At 41.9% G+C, this 25,611-nt stretch overlaps 1 protein-coding gene across 6 annotated transcripts in view; it reads right to left on the bottom strand.

The window, feature by feature from the left end:
* RGS7 (regulator of G protein signaling 7) overlaps nt 1-25,261 on the bottom strand; it is a 125,941-nt gene extending 100,680 nt beyond the window's left edge. For 4 of the 6 annotated variants that reach the window (XM_077925748.1, XM_028724109.2, XM_028724111.2 and 1 more), the window contains exons 1-2: nt 24,949-25,261; nt 23,714-23,840 (exon numbers count right to left, since the gene is read on the bottom strand). In XM_077925748.1, the coding sequence (XP_077781874.1) occupies nt 23,714-23,791 (78 nt within the window). In that variant the 5' untranslated portion in view covers nt 23,792-23,840; nt 24,949-25,261. Of the gene's footprint in view, nt 1-23,713; nt 23,841-24,628; nt 24,825-24,948 lie in introns of those variants that run through there. The other 2 variants (XM_028724113.2, XM_077925749.1) reach the window with 2 other exon arrangements.
* Between the last annotated feature and the right edge of the window lie 350 nt (nt 25,262-25,611).

The raw sequence follows: 25,611 nt of genomic DNA, 5'->3' as shown, positions 1-25,611 counted from the left end.
TGTGGAAGACGTTGATGCTGCCTTTTAAGCTGGAGTCCTAGAAGTCTGAATAGGGCAACACAACCTCTTCAGGCGAGGGAGGTGTTAGCCTTCTGGGTTCCTCTGGTGCTGGAAATTCTAAGGAGGACAGGACATCAAAGGGACATCAAATAGCCATTTCCCACAAGAATGGGGAGTCTGAGCCCTGGGTCATACCACCACCTTTCGGGAATCTTTGTCTTAAATACTGATGTGTGCTACTGCAAAAAGCTTTTTAAAATAAAAGTTGCACACTCTCTCTTTTTATCCTCCATAATAAAGGATGACATCAATTAAATAACTGTGTGAGCAGAGCAACTTCCACTTGTACAACAGGACTTTCTCCTCCTGCCCCACCATGTACTATCTTATTTCCTGGTCATTCTATCTTGGCCTGATGGATAAATTCCTATTATACATTGATTACCACAACAGCATTTCTAACTAAATTGATGTGTCTGAATCTGTTTAGTTTATGATGAAGACTGTTTTCTCACAGTTACATACATTTTTTTAATAAACCCAGTGTAATTAACTAGTAGCCTTTGAAAAGTGAAGAATTTTTTTAGTGAAAAGAAGATTAAACCCCTCAACTACAGAAAGTGAGAGAATCTGATTATTTATCTTCATCAATTGTGTTGCTCATAGTGAAAATATAAGTGAAGACTCAGAATATACTCAGAGACAGTAAGCCCCATCCCAGTCACCCAGATCAATGAAGTCACGTGAATGTGCATTTAAAGGAAGAAATTATTTTAACGTATTTAGGTCATAAATCCTTGCCATCACCGGCATCTGGTATTAGAATTGTAAGCATCTGCCATTTAATGTTCTGTCCTAAAAGCAAGGCCAGTTTATCCTCAATAAATATACAAAGTATTGTGTGTGACACAACTTCCTGATTAAATAAATTTCAAGGGTTGTTTTTGTTTTTCTAGAGTCCTACTTTAGAAATCTCTCGGCTTTGACTTTTTTGGCTATTTCAGCAGATACCATTTAATATAGCTTTTCCTGATTAAAGTGGACAGAACAAACTGAGCTTACTGAAGTTAATTTCAAGATAGCCTTGGAAATAACAGCTAAACTCTTCAGAGGCCAAGAAGAATCCTGATGATTGGCAGGCAGGAAACACACACACAGACACTCCCTTCTGAGAGGCCTCAGTTTTGGAGACAGGTAGTTCTAAATCAGAACGAAAGATCATTATTCCTTCCACCTCTCTCCTATCTCTTCCCCCAACTGCATAATGTCTATGTCAACAGTGTATCATACCGAATGTAAACAGATTGTGAAAACGACTCTATGAATGGAAAATGGAGATGCTATATGTACTTTTCCATGTTTATTTGTTTTACACAAGAAAATATGTAATAAAAACAAATTTAGGTCAGTTATCAAAACTCACATGGCAACCAAGTTCCCTACATTAATAAAATCTAGGGATTGGGAGATCTGTCAGTTTTGGTTTTCTCAGTTCTACATTTTTCTCATCTTAAATTAAGTTATCCACATTTCTACAGCAAAAAAAGAAAAAATCCGTATGAAAAATTTTCAGTATTTTAGTGTTAATTTCAATTCATGTTTGAATGCAGCTTTGACTAATGTACACAGAAATACACTTCAGTTCTCTCATGCTTAAGGGTTACATAAATATTCCGAGAGCTTTCCCCAAGCTCTGAGCCGAACCAGAATGCTAGAGATTCCTGCAGGTCACTATCAAAGCACATGACGAACATGGGTATAAGAAGTTCAGTTGAAACCAGTGAGGTTGACCGGTGGTATAATGGACCTGACACAGGCAGCCGCTGCTGGTATATACATAAACCTAGGAGAGAGTAACTAGTTCTAAGCGGAAGAAATGCTGAAGAAACACTGAGGATGTGATGTAGAGTGGTGTGTTAGACCACCCCATCTCCTCAAAGTGAATTATCAGCAAATATTGTCCCTCAGCAGCAGATTTGGGGTTGGGAATGTTCTTCAGTAGTACTCCAGCTGCTGACTCCTAAAAAAGGTTCCTGAACGTGACAGGGTTAAAAACTATCTCAACATGGACTTAAAGTCTTTTTCTTTGGTGATCACTCGTAGCCAAGTCATGAAAACGGTCTTAACAGTGAATCTGTAAGTGACTGTGGAGGCCAATTCTGGATCCACACATTCTTTAACAGTGGGTTACAGATAGGTAGCCGTGTTGGTCTGCCATAGTCAAAACAAAAAAAATTCCTTCCAGTAGCACCTTAAAGACCAACTAAGTTTGTTCTTGGTATGAGCTTTCGTGTGCATGCTATCTGAAGAAGTGTGCATGCACACGAAAGCTCATACCAAGAACTAACTTAGTTGGTCTTTAAGGTGCTACTGGAAGGAATTTTTTTTTGTTTTAACAGTGGGGACATAGGTTTCCAGGTGGGAGTTGATCACAGGGAGGGTTTGCCAAATGTGCCTTCCTCTTAGCTCGTTTCTCCTTTTCACCCTGAGTTCGTGCTTCTTCAAAGTCCACGACATCTTTGGTAAAGGCTGTTCTCCAATTGGAGCACTCGCAACATATATTTACAGTACATATATCATATATCATGGCTGTTCCAAAGGATCTGCACTGGCTGCCTATTAATCAATGGGCCAGTTTTAAGGTCTTGTTACTTACATGTAAAGCCCTAAACACCTCCAGACTAAGTTACCTGAAAGATAATACATCCCTCAGCAAATAGAATCTGGTTAATCCTGTGATGGCTTGCAGTGATGTAGAGGTGTGATTTTTCAGTGGTGACAGTGACATGGAATGCACTCCCTGCTAAAATGCAAAAGGCCCCATCTGTATCAGCATTCTGCAGGCCTTTGAAAATGCATCTGTTGATACAAGCATTCCCTGGATCTCTCAACCCAAGTCTTCTGTTTTAATGAGATTGTTTCATTGCATTTTTAAATTATGGATGTTTATGTTTTAATGGGATTGTTTTATTGTGTAGTTTAATTATGGAGGTTTGTATTTAAATGTTTGCATGATTGGTTTTTATACTTTCAAACCACTTAACCACTTAGAAACCATATTTTGGCATTGAGCAGTATGTAAATTAATCAATGAATAAGAATGATAGTAATAATTTTATTATCAATGGCAAAGATGCTCCCATTTCCAAATAGCTGGTAGTTGCAGGATTAGAGCACCCCCAATGAGAATAAATGTAAAAAGGACCCCTGAGTGGTTAAGTCCAGTTGAATTCGGCTATGGCATGCTGCGCTCATCTCTGCTTTAAGGCCAAGGGAGCCGGCGTTTTTTCAAAGACAGCTTTCCAGGTCATGTGACCAGCATGACTAAACTGCTTCTGGCACAACAGGACACCGTGACAAGTGCCAGAGCTCACGGAAATGCCATTTACCTTCCCACCACAGCAGTACTTTTATCTACTCATGCTAGTATGCTTTCAAACTGCTAGGTTGGCAGGAGCTGGGGCAAAGCAACAGGAGCTCACCCCATTGCAATGATTTGAACTGCTGACCTTACAATCAGCAAGCCTAAGAGGCTCAATGGTTTAGACCACAGTGCCACCCGTGTCCCTTGAACAAATGTACTTCCTAGTTAATAAGGTGAGCTTTTCTTTAAAGAAAAAAAGTGCAATGGCATAACCAAATAGCAGGAAATAATATTTTTGCTAAAAGTGCAAGCAATCAACAACAGATCATCTTTACATGAACTAAAGAGCATCTATCCACCACCCCCAGTTTGCTTCATTGCCTTCTTGTCATGGTAAAAGCATTCCAGAAGGAGACTAATGAATCCAGCACCAACCCACATCCTTACACACTGCACTTAATGCCTGCATTCGTCATCCGGTAAACCTTGCCAGATCTGTGTCACAACTGTGCTCAGAACTCTTACTTTAATATAAAAAGTTCAACACGGGGGGCACTGCCAATCCCTCCCAGCAGTGATGCAAGCTGCTATTGCTGAACTGTTATGCCTGTTAGGGTGCTCCAAAAGCTATTTGCACTGCAACATTTCAGTTGTACTAAGCAGTGGAGAAAACCAATTTTGATTGCCATCTATATTGCAGCCACATAGTCCCAGAAGTATAGATATTTTCTAGCAATCTGCAGACAAGGTGTTCTTTTGAAACAATATTAGATGGGGCAGAACAGGAAGGGTTTCCTGCCATTACTTTTGAAGAAGCCTGATTCTGAAGACTAATTTGGACAACTACTGCCCAGTCTCAAACATGCCTTTTTCAGGCAAGTGGTTAGAGTGAGTCATGACCTCTTCCAAGGTGGTCTTGAAAAGAGGCCAATTACTTGGCTCCATTTCTATCCAGTTTCAGGTCTGCTCTTTGGATGGAAACAGCCTAGGTTGTCTAGTGCTAGAGAATGGAGGTGGGCGGAGGGAGATGACTCTATTAGTTCTCCTGAACTTCTCAACACCTATGAATACCATCAATAATTGTATCCTGGATCACCTGTCTGGGTTGGTTTGAGGAACCACAGTTTTACAGTAGTTTCTGTCCTTCCTTGATGGGAGTTTTAAGAAGGGTGGTGCTGGGGGAATTCTCTACCTTCATGGTCATAGGCTTAAGATGTTCCACAGATGTAGACTCAGGCCCCAAATACCTAAAAGAGTGCCTCCTTCCCTACAGACCCTCTTGTGCGCTAAGACTGGAGGGTGTCCTCTTGGTTGTTCCATCACTCTCAGAAGCTCAGCAGGTGATCACCTGGGAGAGAGCATTCTCTGTGGCAGCCCCTAGGTTGTGAAACTCCCTTCCCATAAGAAGCACCTGGCACCTTTAACGTGGTCTATGTCGGGCCGCCTTTGAAGTCAGCTTGGAAACTTCAGCTAGTTCTCAGTAGGGTCAAGAGAATCTGATTGTCACAGCAGTTGCTGTGGTCCACTCCTTGGGGGCCACATCTGCCACCTCCTTGGCAGCCCCTCCCCCCTTGCTACCTCTTGGCAAATAGGAGGCACTGCTGGTCTCCTCCAACCCTAGGGAGGAAATGGCAGAGGCTGCCCTCTGGGATCTCCTGGGCTCTGCACACACCCAAGTAGATTCAGAGCAGGCCCATTCCCCCTACCCAGCCTCATGACGGCCTTTGAATCCCACTTCAACCATCAGTTAAAGTTGCTTTGATTCCTCACCTCACCCCACCCCTTGTTCCCAATATAGATCTTCACTCCCCACTTGTTCCTAATGTAGATCGTCACTCACCCCTTCTTCACTGGTGAGGTGAGCACACAAAAGTGCCAAAATGCCTTTGCCTAGCCCTGCTAGAACCTGAAATACTAGGGTTCAAATCCCTACTTGGCCATGAAGCTCATGTGTGAGGTTAGGCTAGTCACCAGCTCTCAGGCCAACTCATCTCCCATTGTGGGTGGGGCATCCACCAAGCTCCACACAATCTAAATGTGCTGACATCACTACCGTAAGGAATACCAAACTGCTGTCAGAACAAATAACCTCCTTAGCAGCCAGCCCTGCCTGTGTACTTGCTCAGTGAGCCTGCTTGGCTGTGAGTGACCTGCTCCACCTTCATGGCATCCTCCAGGGATTTCTACATTTGGATGGACAGCCTGGCCAATGTTTATTCATGTGTCTGACTTCCCCACAACCTTATAACTAGAAACAGCTCGTTTTCAAAGGCAGCTTTCAGGCGGCAAGAGCTATATAATGCAATTCAATAGTTTGTCCATTTCGGAAAGTGCCCCAAAATAGATACAGTGAATTAACAGGACATCAAAGCATATTATAATACTTTGTCTAATGATGAGAACTGAAAAGGCTCAGTAAAGGAAATCAGCACTCGTAAGGCCATGAGGCTGGAGCAGGGGGGACCGTTTCCATTTCTTCTGCTAGAACCCCAATCAAGGGACTTTTATTCAGTGTTAATGGCAACAGCTAGTGCCTATTCTAGGACCAAAAAAGGAAACGGTGTTGCCCAGAAATGAAGTGTTGCATTTATTAAAAGTCTTTAGAGGGGAGACTCATCTCCTTGCTGTGTCTCTTGGTAGATCAGCAAGTACTGATTAGTGGGTGGAAGACAGCCAGCTCCCCTCCTTTACCTGCTAATGCTGCTGTTCTGCTATTCTGAAAATAGTGCTTTGCAATTCCTCAAAGATCTACTGCTTAGTTAATGAACATAAACATTGCTTTCTCCTCGCAGTGGCAGCTGGACACCCAACCTTGAAAAAATGAATTACAGTGGCTCGTGACCAACTCTTCATTCATCTGCCCCTTAAGAACTAATGACACATGTATTGCGACAGTCTCTTCAGCTACATCTCCAAACACACCAACACAAAAGCTATGGCTGGGAGAGAGGTAGCATTGGCTTCCCCGCTGCTGCATCTGAGTCTGCTTTTATTTTCTTTTTGTCCAGGGCAGGCACTTGATTTATTTTTGCTGTTGACAACGGCTACCGCTCTAAATGCTGCAGTTGCTGAGGTTCAAAAATAGCCACAGACCTGGTTAAATTCACAATTCTTTTTTTTATTCGAAAGAACAGAAGCTTCTCTGAAGCTACAATCTCCACATCCCCCTTTTTACAAGGCTTATAATACCACAACATTCCTATCCCCTGCATTAGGGATAGTCAATGTCATGTCCTTCCAATGCTGCAGGACTACAACTTCCATCATCCCTGATCATTGGTGATGCTAACTGGTGCTGATGAAGTCTAACAACATTTATATCTCTGTCATATAGCATCAGATCACCTTTGTAAACAAACCACTCTTCCTAAGCTTTTCCTGACCCCATTTCTTACACATATTTCTTCATACCAGGGCTGAAAATTCATTTTTTTTCTACCTCAGCATTCTTATCCCAGATATAGTGCTTCCACTCTCTAATAACTGCACATGCCTACAAAACACTCAAGGATGAAGATTTCAGAAGCTCAGGAAGGAAATGGGCATGAGCCAATTCGAAACAGCCTCTCTCTTTCCTCTTATGATACTGGTTTGCCTTTCATAAAATCATGTTGCAGATTACATTTGTGAGCTTTATTCCTGAGTAAAGAAATGGTGCTTCTCTACACTTTAATTATATCTCACTGAAATATCACATAGCATATCAACTATCTCAAGCAGATAAAGGTACAAAATCTTACTTATTTTCTTGAGGACTGGAAACCTGGTCTAGAGAAAAAATACAAATAAGAATGCTGTTTTAATTGCATACAGCTTAAAAGTTTAGCAAGAAAACAGTGATCTTTTCCTGGTCTGTACTTGTGACTGATCCAAAAGGCAAAAAATAAGCAGCCCAATTTCTCCCTATCAAAGTAACTCCATTGCAGGAAAAAGTTCACCTGCTAAATGTCAAACTCTGTGTTAAATGCACAGAAGCAAACAGAAAAGAAAGACTAGTACAGTGGTACCTCAGGTTAAGTACTTAATTCGTTCCGGGGGTCTGTTCTTAACCTGAAACTGTTCTTAACCTGAAGCACCACTTTAGCTAATGAGGCCTCCTGCTGCCACCACGCCACCAGAGCACGATTTCTGTTCTCATCCTGAAGCAAAGTTCTTAACCTGAAGCACTATTTCTGGGTTAGCGGAGTCTGTAACTTGAAGCGTATGTAACCTGAAGTGTATGTAACCCAAGGTACCACTGTACTGTAAACCTAAGCAGTTGGTCATTTTAGAGCTGAACCGCAAGAGGTTCACCTTATGCTCCTTTTGAAACTTCCTTCTCCATCTTAGAAAAACATAGCTGGCTTAATTTGCAGTCAGGAGTTTGAATGCCTTTGCCTCCCAACAATAGCTAGAAAGAGCTGGCAGTGCAACAGAACCCTTATCAGCATCTCTGCTGGAATAATTTCATTAGTGAGATAACTTTTTGCAGCAGTGTTGTTCAAAAGGCTGGGCCTAAGCTATCAAAATCCCAGAGATCGCCATGCAACATTTCATAAGGATGTTAATAAAGTATCACAGATGCTGGAGCGGAGGAAACACCAACACAACATTTCAGATTGTTTCTTCTGATGAAAAACTGACATGTGCAAAACAGCATGGAATACAGGACCCTTTTATGGAAAGCGACTGTGTTTTACAGAAGAGTGAGCCTCAGCTGTGACGCCAAAAGAAACTGAAGCAAAAATAGAAAGTGACCACATTCAAAACACATTATAAGAAACAGAGGATTAGATGTGAGTGCAATCCTCTGCAGTATGCATGTTTAACTTAATGGGCAAGAAGACCTACTGAGCTTACTTCCTTGTAGTAAGTTTTTACCTAGGCTTTCCCTGATTCATATGATCTGACCCTTTACTCATTTTTATGTGCTTTTATAATATTGTTGCATTGTTGTTTTCTTACTATTTTTAAAAAATATTAAGCTGTATATAAATACATACACACTGCTTAGACAAGGTTTAGTAGGTTTAACAAGGCTACACACATTCAATAGGAAATAAGATTCACAGAGCTCTGTAAGCCTTACTTTTGAGTAAAAAGTCATGGAATGTTACTTGAGATATTGCAGCTGAAAGTGTATAAAAACTTAAAGCCCTATCCCATGAGTTGCTATGCTGTGCTAGTAGCAATCTTAATCTGTCCTACCCTCTAAGGGTCCAGGATCTGGCACAAGGGGATTTGCTTGAGATGAGAATTTTATCACAGACTTTGTTTTCTCTAGGTATGTTTTCAAAATTAACATTGACTGAACAGGGCAAGTCTATGTCATGGCTGATGGATAAGGCTTTTGGACTACACAATCAACAGTTGTTTGTAACTTCAGAAAACCTACAGAAACCTTCTTATATGTGGATATGGCCCCTAACTGGATCAGGGTAGCTTCTCTAAAAAGAATTCAAACAAACAAAGGATAAGTGAAGGGGGGGATTAATTCACACGTTGCAGCAGAAATGTAAAGAACTGAATTCAAGATTGGAAAAATGAGAAACTGAGAGATCCTTCTATCCCTTCCACCCACCATTTATAGCAGTTTATATAACAAGTTCAAAAATGGATGATATTTGTAGAACTGGGCTAACAAAAGGCACAAGCCCCTACTATTCATGCATTAATCTGCTATAAACATTTATTCAAAATGATTTGCACCAAAATCTACCCATAAGAATAAAATGTAACAAAATTCTAAAGATTTGTTCATGCTTTTAATATAAAATTTCTCAGTTGGGAGCGGGGGAGAAGAATAGGTTTTTTAGATCTGTTGCAGAATCCAGAGCCTAGACTTTACTTGATAGTGCTGAACAAAGTATTTCATGACATCCTTAATTTGGGGGGAGGGGAGGTTATCCTCACAAAAGCTTTTAATCTGAATGGCAGCATTTGTGGAAATTGGGGAGAGGGGAGTATGTGTGAGAAAGAAAACTTTCATTGCATCAATAAAGGTCAGTGCCTGTCTTGTACTTTCTTATTTCAGCATATGAGTTTTCCCTTGGTGATTGGGAGGAAATGGAGTGTGTGTTGCTGGGAGGGGGGTGTTAATAACCAAAGCACTGGGGAAATGGATGCAGATGCCATCTGGCTTTCGCAGATGGGTCTGTACTGTGGGTCTTGTATCCTGCAGTTTTTCTCACCATCTTTCCTCACGGAGGAATTTGAAGCAGAGAAAGACACAGAGACTACAACGGCAAATAGTGTGCTTTCTTCACATATCAAACAGTCCCCACTGACACCCACAAGAGTTGCATTGTCTTACACTATCTCATTTTATCATTCTTTCTACTAGACTATTTTTTAAAAAAATTAAAGCTATAGGTGGGGATGCAAGCTAGAATGTTGCTCCCTCTGAAAAGTCTCTGCACATAGGAAGCAAGCCCAGCTGCGTCCTTGACATGCTGTATTTCCAAGTGCAAGCAAGTCTTTGTCCCCCAACCTGCAAAATGCAAACCAGAAAATGTTTTATCCCATAATTATGCCCACTGTGCAAAAATAGCTCTCTGATCAGAATGTTTCACTTAAATTGCAATCCGCTATACACTCGCAAGATAGGAAGTCCCACGGAACTCAACAAGACTTACTTTTAAGTAGACGCACATAGAATTACATTGTAAAAGTGTGGATGAATAGGATGATGAATGCAGACCTACTATGATGAAGTGCCAGAATGATGGTTTATTTACAAATTACTGGCTATAGAACTCTATATAAAAAAATGTGGCAACTGACTATATTATAAGCAATGATTAAATAATATTTAAATGTTTTCATCAGTTTTGTGGTAGGTGGACTCAATTCAATGGAGTCTGTCTTTGCATGCAGAAGATGTAAACACCAACATATTCTCTAGGCACGGGTATCTAGAAACTGCCCATGACCCACAAGTAGAACTGTAAAACTAAACCTTATTATCACTGCATAGGGACTGAATTATGAGCACGTTCTCATTGAAAATATGGTGCTATTTATAGTGCCAAGCCTCATAGTCCCATTATTTAAGCCTTTACAGCTGCCACATTTCAAATACTTGTAAAGATCTTTTGACTCTCATGTCTCTAAAGGATTATTGTAAATTTGGAAAAAAGAACATAAAAGGGCATTTAAAATTAGCAAAGAAGTTAGTTATCTTCTTTATGTATCTCTCTGTACACTTTTAATAGAATATATATATAATTCTATTAATGGTTAATTGTTCTTTAATGATTTCCCCCTATGTTTTAGCTGTTCTTATTTTGTCTGTAAGCCCCCTTAAGTCCCCTGTTAGGGAAAAAGGTGGGAAGGAAAGAAAGAAAGAAGAAGAAGAAGAGTTTGGATTTGATATCCCGCCTTTCACTCCCCTTCAGGAGTCTCAAAGCGGCTAACATTCTCCTTTCCCTTCCTCCCCCACAACAAACACTCTGTGAGGTGAGTGGGGCTGAGAGACTTCAAAGAAGTGTGACTGGCCCAAGGTCACCCAGCAGCTGCATGTGGAGGAGCAGAGACGCGAACCCGGTTCCCCAGATTACGAGACTACCGCTCTTAACCACTACACCACACTGGCAGAAAGAAAGAAAGAAAGAAAGAAAGAAAGAAAGAAAGAAAGAAAGAAAGAAAGAAAGAAAGAAAGAATAGCTACCCAACCCTATCAGCAAGGCTAAAGCGTTTTGCAGCTTTTTCTTCCGGGGGGGGGGGGAGCTAACTGGGGGAACCAAAAAGTACAAAATGAATGGAAGAATTGATTGAGAGAAACACTAGCACTCTGGCTGAGCCAATGAAATTGACTGGGACTGTGAATCCTGAACTATGTCCAGGGAAGACAAAAGAAAATATTTGGCCACATGATGTATACTTAAATTGTAGAAGTTGCTGCCACAAGAAGTAGTGATGGCCACTAACTGAGACAACTTTTTAAAAAAGAAAAAGAAAGAAATGGTTCTCCACAAAGAGCTGGAATTTCCAAAGTAGTTTAACAATCAATCTTTCTTTCCCAGGGAACTCAGGGAATTGTATCTCTATGAGGGGGTCTCCTACCAACTCTCGGCGGTCTTAATGAGCAATGGTTCCCAGGATTCTTTGGGAGAAGCCATGAATTTAAAAATGTTTGATAATGCTTTAAATGAAAAGTGCAGATGGGGCCTGATATTCATAGGCATAAATACTGCCTAGTGCCTCTGATACCAGAGATTGTGCATAGCTATCATGGCTATCTGTTCAGCTTTGGTGATTTCTAGGAAGACTGGAGGGGAAATGGATTGGCTCTTAGTGTTCCCCATTTCTCAAAAACAATTAGTCATTTGTTCATTCTGATTATACAATATATATAGTTGAGGGAACAAACAGAATGAGATTATACAATATATATAGTTGAGGGAACAAACACCAGCTTCACAAGCGATAATATCTGGTTAAATTCTACATCTACTATTTCAGATGTTTTATTGTTGAAAATTAAATCTACAAGTTCCAGGAATAATAGTGTGGTTTATATGAGAGAAAAATTACAATCAGGATAGAATTTAACTCATGAATGGCATACTTCACGATAACAATCACTCTGGCTGGGATACAGACTTCATTAAATGCAAATGCACTATAAAGCATACATTTATTTTCATGATGATTAAATTATGGCTAATTGTGACTCATTAACCATCAGCATACAAGGAACCTGGGTTTGCCAAATGAATATTCTTATGAGGCAGAAATACATTTTAGATTACAATAAATTTTAGGCACTTGGATCATTTTAATTTCTACCTCATGAAGCAACATCAACCACACTAGGCAAAATGAATTAACTGAGCCTCACATTAAACCAAAGTCCTGGGCCTGGAAAGGAACTTCATTTACAATATAACAGAATGAATCTTGGCTATTAATGATGACTCATAATGAAGTAATGGCTTATATGCATTAAAAGGCCATCACAACTATATGGGCCTCAAACCACATTCATTTTGTCTTACATGATGTAAACACAGTACTTTCCAATGGAGTCAGTTCTGAGAGTCTGCCAGTCATTTCATATATGCTAATTAGATTCTGTCCATGTTATCACATACAAAGGTATGTTCCATAAAGCCAAAAAGAAACACATATTTGCTCCTACAAGATGCAGAGATGGGCACCAACTTGGATGGCTTTCAATGAGGATTAGACAAATTCAAGGAGGTGAAGTCTACTTAGCCATAATGGCTATGCTCTACCTTCTGAATACCAGTTGCTGGAAATCAAAAGTGGGGAGAGTGTGAATGTGCTCAAGTTATACTTGTTGGCTTCCCAAAGACCCCTGGTTGGCCACTGTGAAAACAGCATGCTTAACTAAAGGAGCCTTTGGTTTGATCCAGCAAGGCTCTTCTTATGCCCTTCAGTTCCTTATTCTTACTTTCAGTGGTCTCTATAGCCTCCCCTGCTTATATCTCTACCTTTAAATCCTAATAACATACCTACCGATGGACTTTGCACCTCCAGTTCCACCACCTTTAGCTATCTGAAAGTCTCCTGCTTCATCATAAGACTCTGTCCTTCCAGCTCCATCTTCCAGAACAAACTGCATGATGCCACAATCCTCACTCCTCAAAGAAAACCTTTTCAGTGATGTCTTTAGTCTAACCATGAGCTCCTTTGCTGTCCTGTAACCAAACCTAGGTACCAACCAAGCCTCTGTGTCCACACTGTTGCTTATCTTTTCCCTATTGACCCCTGGCTCCACTTCCCTTCCACAAGTAAAATTTCTGCTAAAAATCACACCGTTGGCTAGAAATATATACACTACAGACAGACAGACAGACAAAATTGCATATGAGAGGAAAAGTTGTGGATGCTTCCTAACATATTTTTGCCATCAAACCTCTCAAATCATACCAACTGATACCCCGGATGGGGGCAGGGATTGTCTTTAATGTGTTGGAAACAGTGGATCACTGTTTTAGAATTCTTTCATATTTAGACAATAGTCACTCAAAACTATCCTTAAAAGGAAGACCAAAGTTCACAGGACTGTGGATATCATTATAATGGCAAGAACTACATCCCCTCATCTGAACACACTTGGCTTCTCTCCACATTCCAAGATTATTTTGTTGATAAAAAGGCATCACCTTTCTGAAGTGGGGAGGGGAATCCTATATATATATTTCAGTCTAAAAATATTAGCTAACCATGGAAGCATGCCAATATAACCACACTAGGGACTGAAAAGTTCTCAGAGCGATATATATGGAAGAATAAACTTGTGAGCTATTTGTGGAACAACTGGATGAACTTGCTAAGATACTAGATTGCTAGGTTTTCTATTATACCTGATTTACAGTTTAGATGAAGAGGCAAGCGGTCATTTTGAGAGGACAATAGATCAAACAAATATACAATTAACATGGCAGATTTCTAACTTACAGTTGCCTCCTCCTCATAGGATCTTTAAAATTAAACATTGACTTATAAACTTGAAGTGTTAATTTGATTGAGGACGATTTTGTTTTATTCCACCAGCACTTTACAGATAATTCTCTATATTTCTATGTGCTCCTATATGAAGGATCTCTAAGGAATGGTGGTGGAGACTTTTCCTTATTGGTGGAGCCTCTTTTTCAATAAGGGTTTGACCCAAATAAAATCACAGTAGGCTGCCACTAGCCAAGCTAAACTTCCTGACATGCCTACAGCTATGCTGTACAGCTGCTTGGGAACTCTAATCTCTACTGCCAAGGATTCTTCTCTTCAGCCTAGTGCTAGGGCAAAATCAAAAGGAAGGCATTTGGGGTTTATGTTCCTAAAGCCCAGAAATGTCATACCTTATGCATCCTTGTGGAATGCTCTCCCCAGGGAGGTTTGACTGGTGCCTTCGTCATACACCCTTAGGTGCCAGGCAAAAATGTTTCTCTTCAACCAGGTCTTTGGCTGATTGAAATGTTAACAGCAAATGCAGAGTGCATTGCAGAGGAGAAATTCTGAGGGACAGCATCTGTGGCCACCTAACTGGATTGTTGCAAGCGACAAAGACTAAGGCTGAGTACTTATTACCAGTGTAAAGTGCAGCTAGGTCATATTTTTCTCTCAGTTAAGTTTGAAACTGCTCTGGGGGGGCACTGTCTCCACCCCCTATTACTATTATTATATTATGCATTTTGTGTTATAAACCACCCTGTGGTCTCTTGATGAAGGGTGGTATATAAATTAAATAAACTAATAATAATAGCAACACGAGAGATACGAATTGTGGCTAACACTGTGCGTGCACTGCTTTCTACAGCAGTAGTGGGATCACACTGTATGCAGAATACACAGCCTAAGAGCAAAGCCTTATGTTTTTATGTGAATCTGAAATCAGTAAAATCTGTACTCATTTCAGAGATACTGTTTTGTGCAGTACTGTAGTGAGATAATAACCAGCTAAAATGTCAATGGTCTATATGGCCAATCCATTTGTTTGTTTGTTTGTTTTCAGACTAGATTCATCTCTCCACTGACTCTGCACATACATTGTTAAAGAGCTAGCTAGTTCTGCCTCAATGACCTTTGTGGGAAAAGGGTTATGCTAGGAATGTGGAATGAAAAGAAATACCCAAGACATTGCTTTCTCAGGAGGTGTGCAAAGTCCTTGATACTTTGGATGACACATCAGAATATAGAGGTTCATCACATGGGGTGTGTGTGTGTGTGTGTGTGTGTGTGTGTGTGTGTACAACGGAAAAAATCCTGTAGAACACAAAGAATGCTACATAATTCAAGTTGCAGTGAAATGAATGAATAACTGCAGACTGCAGAATAACTATACTGTATTTTTAACATTGTATTTTTAAATCATTGTAGCACTCCTTGGGACCCCCATGGTGAAAGACGGGCAATTAATCTAACTAATAGTAACAACAGCAATAATCAATTACCAAGATCGTCAATGTTTCCATGGCATGAACCTCACTCCACCTCAAAAAATAAACACGCATACAAATAACACTTTGGGTAAGTAACTTATTACGCTAGCTGTAACATGTTAACCATATGAAATTATAAGATACAATTGCACAGCACCCGGAAACTACTTCTCCATATCAAAGTCACTGTGAAATAATACCATAATACCAAAATTACACCTCTGCCATTATAAATATTAGCTATGTATAGCCTTGATTGTGCATGCAGTTGCTTATGTTTAAATGGCTACAAGTGCAAGAAGTTCATAAACGTATGGTAGCTGTCAAAAGCAATCACAGCCCCAGTGCCAATGCTCTTGCAGTCAAAAAGCCACCAGTTGGCACAGATGAGCCATTCTCACCTTCTGCTCTTATCCACCATCTACCATCATCTAGTCTACTTATTGCTGTGCCACTTGCTGGTACAAGAGCACTGGCCTACATTGCTGTGCTGTGCAGTGTATTGGATTGGCTCCTATCATAGTCTACCTGCCCAAGTCATAACATTGCACATGTTAGAGTAGTCTTTGCAAGTGATCTGACACACTTCACCATTTTTAATAGCTCCTAGGAGCAGGCCATTGCTATCATTCGACCATGGAGGTGGAAAGCCATCTGTGATAACACTATTTCCAGTCATTGCCCTTGAAATACTACAAAGCTATAGGCCACAACTAGGCAGAACTAGGCAAAGTCCATTGACTTTGTTTTCCTGCGCATGACACCAGCGTTGCAGCTATGGCTGAACCACAGGGGCCCATGTATAGGGCCCCACAATCTAAAGGGCCCCCAAATGACTGTCCAGAGTGTGTGGGCAGTGGCAAATAGGACTGACATCTGTACCTGGGATGGCATGAACATCCTGGGGCCCACTAAGGCTAATACTGGTGGCAACCGCATCTTATCTTTCTTATTATTTCTTTTTTTTAAAAATCATACTCAGGTGGCCAGGCTCATGCATGGTTACAAATGTTCATTTTATAATTTTTACTTTTGAAATATGCATATTCTTTTCTGCAACAAAATGGTGCTCATTCCCAGCGAAGCTTATTCCCAAAATTGTTGCATGAAGGTATTAGAAGCAAACTTTATTTTATTCCTACTGCCACAATGGTGCCATGATCTGAGTGAGTTTAACATGCTCAGAGTGTTTTTGTTTATTTTTAATCGGGGCTGGCAAACTGTTTTGTGGCTGTTCTTTTTGCTCTAGCATATCAGGAATGCAGAAGCAATTGAGAAGTATGCATTAGCAGCGGGCATTGGGCAGAAGATAAATGCTTGTTGGGTGCTTTGACAACTGACATAATACACATGGCTTTTGCCATCTAAAAGGAGAGAAAGACTATCAAGTCCAAGGTCTAAAATTGCCTACTGCACCACTGAACAGAGCAGGTCTCAAGGGAAAAGGGTGGAACTTGTTCCACCCTCAGGAAGGTTCACCTGACACCTAAAATACTGGCTTATACCCAACACTGCAGTTCTGCTTACACAATAGACTTCTACTTATGTGATGGAACTTCCTGTTCCTCTCCCCTGCAGCCTCCTCTGCACCCTCAAAATCTGCTCCAGATCTCTGGGGGACCCCTCAGGAACATACTTAAGGGCTGTACAAGCAAAGAAGAGGAAGGGAAAGCCCACTGCATGAGTGGAACTCCGCTCACTCAGCATTCAATACAACTCACAGCCAGTGAGGCACCAGCCAAGATATTTTCTTCTGCCAGACTTTGATGTATTTCCTATATATTTTTATTTCTGTTGTTTTATTTCTGTTTTTAGCACTGCCTGTCAACTGTTCTCCTCTTGTTGTTTTCTTTTGTTTGATGATGTATTGTAAACAACCCTGGCTTTTTTAAAAATCAAAGGGCAGTATTTTTTTTAAAAAAACACACACACACAAATAAACATTTTTTAAAATTCCCCTAAGCTACTGACTGGGAACATAAGTTTGTTTTCTTTTAACTTAGCATTGACCTAATTTCCCACTAATTTAATCAGCTACGAATAACACTCACCATGAAGATGGTTGGGTTGATGCTGAATACGGAAAATCTAGATTTATATCCATTCTGAAAGTTCAGTAAACACATTCAGGTTTCCTCAGCCATCCCACTATACCTTCATTAAGCTAACTTGCATTGATTTCTTAAATAAAGAAGATCTCCTTCAGTCAAGAATGCCAATCTTTGGCTGACCAGGATGGTATAGATTAGCAGCTGCCAAAAAATTGGGCTCACCTCCTGCTTTCTTCATACACAAAATACTTGAGTCAGCTCAAGGAACTGAAACAATAACCAGAGGGATACCATATGCAAGTGCCTAATAAGAAGCACATAAGAAAGTAAAACTGGGGTGGGGGGTGAATACCCTAGAATATCAAACATCCAGGTGCAAGGCTAGTAAGTAGCTGCAGCAGACAAGCAGCGTAGCCTGGCATCTGTGATGGGATGCTCAAACAAAAGGGGTGCAGCTGAACTGAGAATGTTGTGCCCCTTAGGGACACAGGAAGTTGCCTTCTCCTGACTCAGAACATTGGTCCAACTAGCTCAGTATAATCTACTCTACACTGACTGGCAGTAGCTCTCCAAGGGTTCAAACAAAAATTTTGGCTGAGATATGAGGAGCTGAACATTCTGCATGTGAGCATATACTCTTTTGGTTGTTTAGTCGTTTAGTCGTGTCCGACTCTTCGTGACCCCATGGACCAGAGCACGCCAGGCACTCCTGTCTTCCACCGCCTCCCGCAGTTTGGTCAGGCTCATGTTTGTAGCTTCGAGAACACTATCCATCCATCTCATCCTCTGTCGTCCCCTTCTCCTTGTGCCCTCCATCTTTCCCAACATCAGGGTCTTTTCCAGGGAGTCTTCTCTTCTCATGAGGTGGCCAAAGTATTGGAGCCTCAACTTCACGATCTGTCCTTCCAGTGAGCACTCAGGTCTGATTTCCTTAAGAATGGATGCGTTTGATCTTCTTGCAGTCCATGGGACTCTCAAGAGTCTCCTCCAGCACCATAATTCAAAAGCAGCAATTCTTCGGCGATCGGCCTTCTTTATGGTCCAGCTCTCACTTCCATACATCACTACTGGGAAAACCATGGCTTTAACTATACGGACCTCTACCACTGAGCTATGACTGTTCCCAGGATTGACTCCTGTGATTGACGATCTGGTATTCCCAGAACCAGAAGCACTATGGACTGTAACACTAGTGTCCCACATCAAATCACTAACACTTCCCTTATATGTCCTGGTGGCAAAGGAAGCAGGGAACTCAAGCCAGACTCACACAGTTCCTGCTTTGAGCCCCACATTCCTATGGGTTGAAATAATTCTGATCCCACCCTGGCTTCAATGGGCTTAAATAGCCCACTGGTGCTATCACAGGGGAAAGATCAGCAGATTTCAAACACCATTCATATATAGAGACACATGCAGTCTAGCGTTGGCTCTGCACATATGAAAACATTTGGCCATTGTAATTCAGACTCTTAGCAGTGATATAAAAGTCTGCTTGGGCCTGCTGATTTCTGTCGATTTAAATGTGCCTTGTTCTTTGCTGTTTTGTGGCCCAAGTATTGAATGGTAGCACCAAACACTGTGAACCAAGGTCAAAATTAACAATGTTGCCATTAATGAGTCATTATCCTGCAATTGATAAGGTTGAAGAAGCTTGATTGGAGAAGCTTGAATAGCTGATAGATCAGGAAACAACGCTATAAAGCCAGAGTTCATAATTTTTGACATGCTACTTTAAACCAACGCTAGAGAATAAAATACAATAAAGATTTGCCTGGAAGCAATTAAACAAAAGTCTTACAGTAATCCAGATAGATTCTTCCCTGTTACTGACAGGGAGTGGGGGGGATTTAAAAAAAATAATTGAAACACTAAATAAATACTTCTAAAATTTTGTTCATACCAGTCACAAACTGCAAGCAGAGAACATATGTTTTCTCCTAAAACAACTATGTGATGATTTTTTTTGTTATTTTATAATGAGGATGGCATCTTAAGAGAGTGATGCAGCTGGCATTCTATTAAAAGACAGAGCTTACCCTCAAGGCACAAGTATCCTGGCATGCAAGTATCTGGAAGAAAAGTCTATGCAATGTGCCATTTTCCAAAGTGAGGGTTTTCACTTAAGAACTCAGATGCAGGCAGGAAGCGGGAAGATAAAGGAAGGAAACAGCTTGGAAGAAATTTCATAACGATTGACTGACATATGGTTGTTGGTTTTTTGCCCAAATAACATCACACTAGGAATGAGGAACTCATGTAAACCCATACATAGTTGTCAACACATGTTATGAAGGGGTAGCTGAGAGAGTTGCTCATAGAAACCATGCTAGTGCGTGTTTTCATCTTCTTGTCTAGGCATTTAAAAAAATCCAGTCTAAATTCTTAGAACATGGGGCTCCAAAGTGACGCTGGCCAGCTCTTTGTGTTCATGGAGCAGGAATCAAGCAGTAATCAGTCCCATCCCATTCACCCCCAGCTACAGGCCCAGGACTAGAACTGCTCTCTGCAACATCCAAGAGATACCTAAGAGAAGTGCAGGTGTGCCCACTGGTTTGGGAGATTTGGGGTGATACTGGGGGGGGGGTCATTTCAACTGCGCCCCTTGCTATTTTTCTACAAGGGAAAGGACTACCATCATTGGAAACCTCCTCTTGTCTTTCCCCTCACCTCATGAGGTGGGTTTGGTGTCCACTAGACTTCGCACTACTTCCGCTGGGGTGCCCACCCATGGAAGCCCTTCTGCCAATAAAGATGTCTCAGGCCTCTTCATTGTATTCTTTCAGGCATCTCAAATAGGCATGTTTTATTAACAAGGCTTTTGGATGATTAAAGAACTTTGTGCTGGCTTAGGCTCTGTTTATTTTAACTGACTGGTGGATTTCTTAATTCATGCTATATTGCACTGGATTTAGTTTGGAGATATATATATATATATATATATATATATATATATATATATATATATATTGTACCACCACCAACCTCATGCTCATCTGTTGACCACCTTAAATTTCCTTTGAAAACATGGCGGGGTAGAATTATTTTAAATTAATAAATAGTCATTTGTAAATACAGAGTGTGATCCGATAAAAAATTTTCACTAAGCACAATGATAAATTATAAGGTGTGCACATTTTTTTGTTAAACTTTTGAAACCAGAGAAGGCTTTCCTTGCAGTTACAAAATGCAACACATAGCCGAGATGATTGAAATAAGCATTTTGTAACCTTTCAAAAATACAGAGAGAGTGCAATCGTTTGTCCTTTAGGAGCTATTCTACACCGTACACAGAATAAGATGGTAGAAATTTGGACAGCAGGTTGGTGGGGGGACTGTGATTTTGCCCCCATGTTGCCCCCATGTAACCAGCTCTCTGCATCCTGTGAACTAGGACATCAGAGAGATGGCTACACGAAAGTGGGAATCTTTTCTATTTGTTTTACAAGAGGGTACTTAAAAAATAAGAGGGAGCATTCAAGCACATGACCTTCCCACTTGTGGTTCGGTTTAGTTCATTCTGCAGAATAAGTAGATTGACTCCAGCTCTCTCCTCTTATATTCTTAGCTTCATCTTATCATACCAACAGCCATATCATATTTGTACTTTGTCATAAACTATGTGCTTTTAAAACATAAATGAAACCATCAAACCTTTACAGAGACCTTCTATCACCACAAATATTCAGGTGCGTCATGAGGTATTTCTAAAAAGAATTCCTTCTATCTACAGGAATTAAATGGCAATTGCAGAGGGAAGTGAAAGGTTATATCAAAACACTGATGTTAGCTGTGTATTCTTGGAAATCATACCAGAAAACTATTAAATGAACTGTATAATTGTGCTTTCCAATACATCAGACATTTCTGGAAGAGATTCAACAATGAAGCAGAACCAAACGTATGCAAAAATGTAGCGGTATAAGGAAAAAATATTGCCACAAAGCACCTAGCTTTAAAGTCATGCAGCATAATGGACACTGTGTACTTAGACTTTCAAAAAGCTTTTGATAAAATCTCTCACCAAAGACTCATCAGTAATCTTAGCAGTCATGATATAAGAAAACAGCTCCTCTTGTGGATCAGTAGCTGACTGAGGAACAGAAGCAGAGAGCAAGGAAAAATGGACAGCTCTCCCGGTGGAGGGATATAGAAAGTGGAGTCTTCCAAGGGTCAGTATTTGGACCTGTGCTTTTTAACTTGTGCACATCTGAACTAGGGTTAGGGCTGAGCAGTGAGCTGGCCAGGTTTGCTGATGATACTAAACTGTTCATGGTCATTAAAACAAAAAGGGATCTCTTAAAAATTAAACTTGCAAATGTAATTCAATGTAAGGAAGTGTAAAGGGATGCTCATCATTGGGACAAAAATCCTAATCTAACATATACACTAAGGGGGTTTGAGCTAGCAGTGAATGACTGAGAATGAGACCTCAGGGCCTCTGTGTGGATAGACTGATGAAGGTATAGACCCAGTGTGTGGCAGCTGTGAACAAAAGTGAACCCTAGGCTAGGAATCATTAGGCAAATAATTGAAAAGAGAGCTCCCAATTTCATAATGTCATAGAAATCAATGATGCAACCACACTTGGAATACTGTGTACAGTTTTGGTCACAACACCTTGAAAAGGAGTTGGAGAAGGTTAGAAAAGGGCAACCAAAATGGCTGAGGGGTTGCAGGACCTCCTCTATGAAAAAGGTTACAACATTAGAGGCTTTTTAGGGGTGTGGGGTTTGGGGGGGATATGACTATGGGAAGATGTGACAGTAGTGTGTTGAATTATACACAGCATGGAGAAAGTGGACAGAGAAAAGTTTCTCTCCCTCTCTCATAATCTGAAAACCCAGGGCCATCCAGCGAAACTGAATGGTGGAAAATTCAAGGCAGACAAAAGTTAACTACCTCTTCACACAGTCCATAGTTAAAACTAGGGCAGTTGCTACTACAAGTTGTAGTAATGACTATCAACTAGGATGGGGATTGGAGGTAATGCACCTCTGAATATCAGTGGGGGGCACAGCTGGGGAGACTCCTGCTCCGCAGTAGGCTTCCCATAGGCATCTTGCGGTTTATTGCAAGAACAGAATGCTGGACTAGATGGGGCTTTGGTCTAATCCAGCAGGGCTCTTCTTATGTTCTTAAGGCAAAATTGCTTCTAAACCTTCATTTTGCCATGCTCTTTTGCTGTTTAATCTTTTGAGTGTTTCAGAAATGAAATAATGCTCTGCTTGTACCCACCATACCCCCTGTGTACATTCAGTGTTGCTTTACAAATTTGGAACCAAGCAATGTTGGATAATATTTTGCCTGTGTTTCCATACCTACTTGTAAACTATAACCAGTGTTTTTTTCTGGGGGGACACAGGGGGACGCACACCCCTAAACATTTTGTGAATCTTTGTACTTTTGTCCATTTACTGTATTTATTTTTACCAATTTGAACTATAAAATGGTGATTTTCTTGAGTCAAAATGAGAGTACCCCTAAACATTAAAAAAAAAACAACCACTGACTATAACTATGCATGGACATTTTCATTTATAAAGATTGTAACCAGTATCAGGTGAAGTATTCAAAAAGCAGTTAGATAATTTAATGAATTTAAGCTGTCTTTCATGGATGTTATGCCCCCTCAGCTTGAATAGGAAACTTATGTCAGGCACCCAAGTTGGGAGAAATGTAAGATATACAATAATAACAACTAGCTACATACCACAGGTGTTTCCTCTTTTAGTCATTTTCTTTTTTGCATCAGAAATTAAGATTTGTTGGAAATAAAAGACTTAATATTTTAAATTCTATATAAGGTGTGGTGAGATCTTGCTCTTTTGACTTCAAGAAACTAATTCGACAACCGCTCTGGAAGTTCTTCCCATGCAATATGTCTAAAGTTTGCAAATTAAAAAATAACCTAAAACTGGAGAGATATTTCAGTACTTCTAGCAAAATGAATCCAATCTGCAAGGAATGATAAGTATATTTTTTTGTAATCTTGAGCACTTTCACATATTCAAATTATTTATAAGCTTCCACCACAAACTGCTGTCATTTCATAGCATAAAAATGGATGATGAATGAGTGGGATTATGGGTTTCCACATAACTCTTTCCACTATATACAACAAGCTCTTTTCACTGTAAACAACACTGGAATAAACTTGATGCCAAACGGTTAAGCAGCTACACTTGAAAAACTGCTATCAAGTGATTGTTATACAACATGGCTTTGCTCTCACACTATATAATACCAGTTTCATTGCGGGGGGGGGGGGGGGAATCAAGAGCAAAAGCATGCCTAAGTGCCATATATATATATATATATATATATATATATATATACACACACACACACACACAAACTCCAAGTCTCTTTCTCTCTATTTCTACATATATATATATTTAAAAGCTTCCTACCTTTCTGTACACCAACATATTTGGGGATTCATCAGCCACCCCATTGCTGCTCTGTCCATAATTATTTCCTTGTGCCATGTCTGAATGGTTTGGTCTGCTGGCAAGTCTTCTGCAGTGCAATTTGCCTCTGTTGAAAATGAAAGTGATCTCAGTCAGAGATTTTGGCGGGTCCCTTCCGGATGCTGACGATTAAGAGCTCTGACTTCCCAAGAGAGTACTTCCAAGTGCCACCTTCACTCACCCCTGTGACCTTGCCCCAGTTGCTGCCTTGAGGGAAAGTAGCCCTTTCCCCTTGGCCACCCAGTTCATCCTTTCCCCCTCTGCCTATAAATAAGGCAACCCTACACTTTTCCAATGCTGTTTAGAGTATTATTATTTTATTTTATTTTTTGAAAGGCTACAGCAGTGTGCTAAGGAGAACCAAGGCGATGCAGGCACCCTTCTAGCGAGCGCCGGTCCCTCGACTCCCGTCCAAAGCAGGCCACTTGGCCGCCACCTTTTGCTCCGGGAGTCAAGGAGCGAACAGCCTCCGCTCCAGCCGTTCCTAATTGCTCGCTCGGAGGCGAAGCTCCTTCTGTGCCTCATTAAACGCAAACCGTTCCCTCTGCGACACGCAGGCGGGCACACACACGTGTCTGCCTGTCGAACATCCTCCCCCCCTCCCGCCGCCGTGCGCGCATCTCTCTCTCCCCAGCAGGATCCATCCGGTGCCTCCCCCCCCCCCATGAAACAGTTGCTGGACTGGAGGGAGAGCTCAGCTGGTAGTGCACGAGACTCTGAACCTCAGGGTCGTGGGTTCGAGTCTCCAACGGGAAACCCATCCCTGCATTGCAGCGGGTCGGACTAGATGACCCTGGGGGTGTCCCTCGCCACTCTACAATGCTACAGCGGCGAGAAGAGCGTGCGCTGCCTCACTCTGCGTGGAAGAATGCGACCCCGTTCAGAGATGGCAGAGACTTGAATAAAAATAAAAAGGACTGTTCCGCCTTCAGCCCTCCGGCCTCGGCACTAGCCCGGCTCGGGCGCCCCTAGCCTTCCCCGCCAGCGGGCGGATGGCTGCAAATGGCAGGCGGGCTTGTTTTGCCCTGCAGTGAGGAGCCGAGGCTGGGCGCGTGATTTCAGCACCGCGGACAGCGCCTCCCGCGCCCGGCTCCACACACAACGCGGGCACGCGCGCACACGCACACACACAGCCCCCCACATTCCCTCGCTAGCCGCCGCCTTGGGCTCTTTACCTCCTGGGCCAAGGTCACACGCGGCAGCGGCGGCTCTCTCCTCGTCGCCTGCCTGCCTGCCTGGCCCCCGAGGCGGTCTCTGTCAGCCGGCAGCGGACGGCCAAGAGCCAGGCTCGTTCATCACACAAACAAGGCGGGCGGCGCGGCTGCTCCGGGGGGCTGGGGCCGCCAGCGCTGCTCCACAGCTTGCGGCTCCCCCAGAGCTTCTGCAGCAGCAGCAGCAGCAGCCAGGCTCCCTCCCTGGAATGGAGCGAGGCCGCCGGTCACGTGGGGGAATGGAACGTCAATGGTGCTGCTGCTGCTCCGCCGCACAAGCTGCTTCCCCAGCAGCGGCTGCGCGCCTCTCTCTCCCCAGCGGGAAGCGCGCGCGCGCGCTCACTGAGCGCCTACTAGCGCCTGCAATTGCCCGCGGGTCGGGCAATAACCTTGACGGGGACTTCGGCAGGATGAGGACCCGGAGAACGGAGCAAGGGGCGGCGGGGGGGGGGGGTAGAATTGCGTTAAAGCAGCCCAAGCTGCGAAGGCGCTGCAGTGGGAAAGGAGGTCGCTTTGCATCCGTGGCGTGCGCTGCACGGGCTGCTGAAACTTCAAGGCGCGACTCCGATGCCTTTTCTTCAGAAAGCCCTTCTGCAATCCCCGAAATGTGGGGGGGGGGGGACATCT

Source organism: Podarcis muralis, chromosome 3 (genome assembly GCF_964188315.1).
Source record: "Podarcis muralis chromosome 3, rPodMur119.hap1.1, whole genome shotgun sequence".
NCBI classification, from domain to species: Eukaryota; Metazoa; Chordata; class Lepidosauria; order Squamata; family Lacertidae; genus Podarcis; species Podarcis muralis.
Note: the sequence above shows the minus strand (reverse complement) of the source record. Positions and strands in the feature narration are given on the sequence as shown.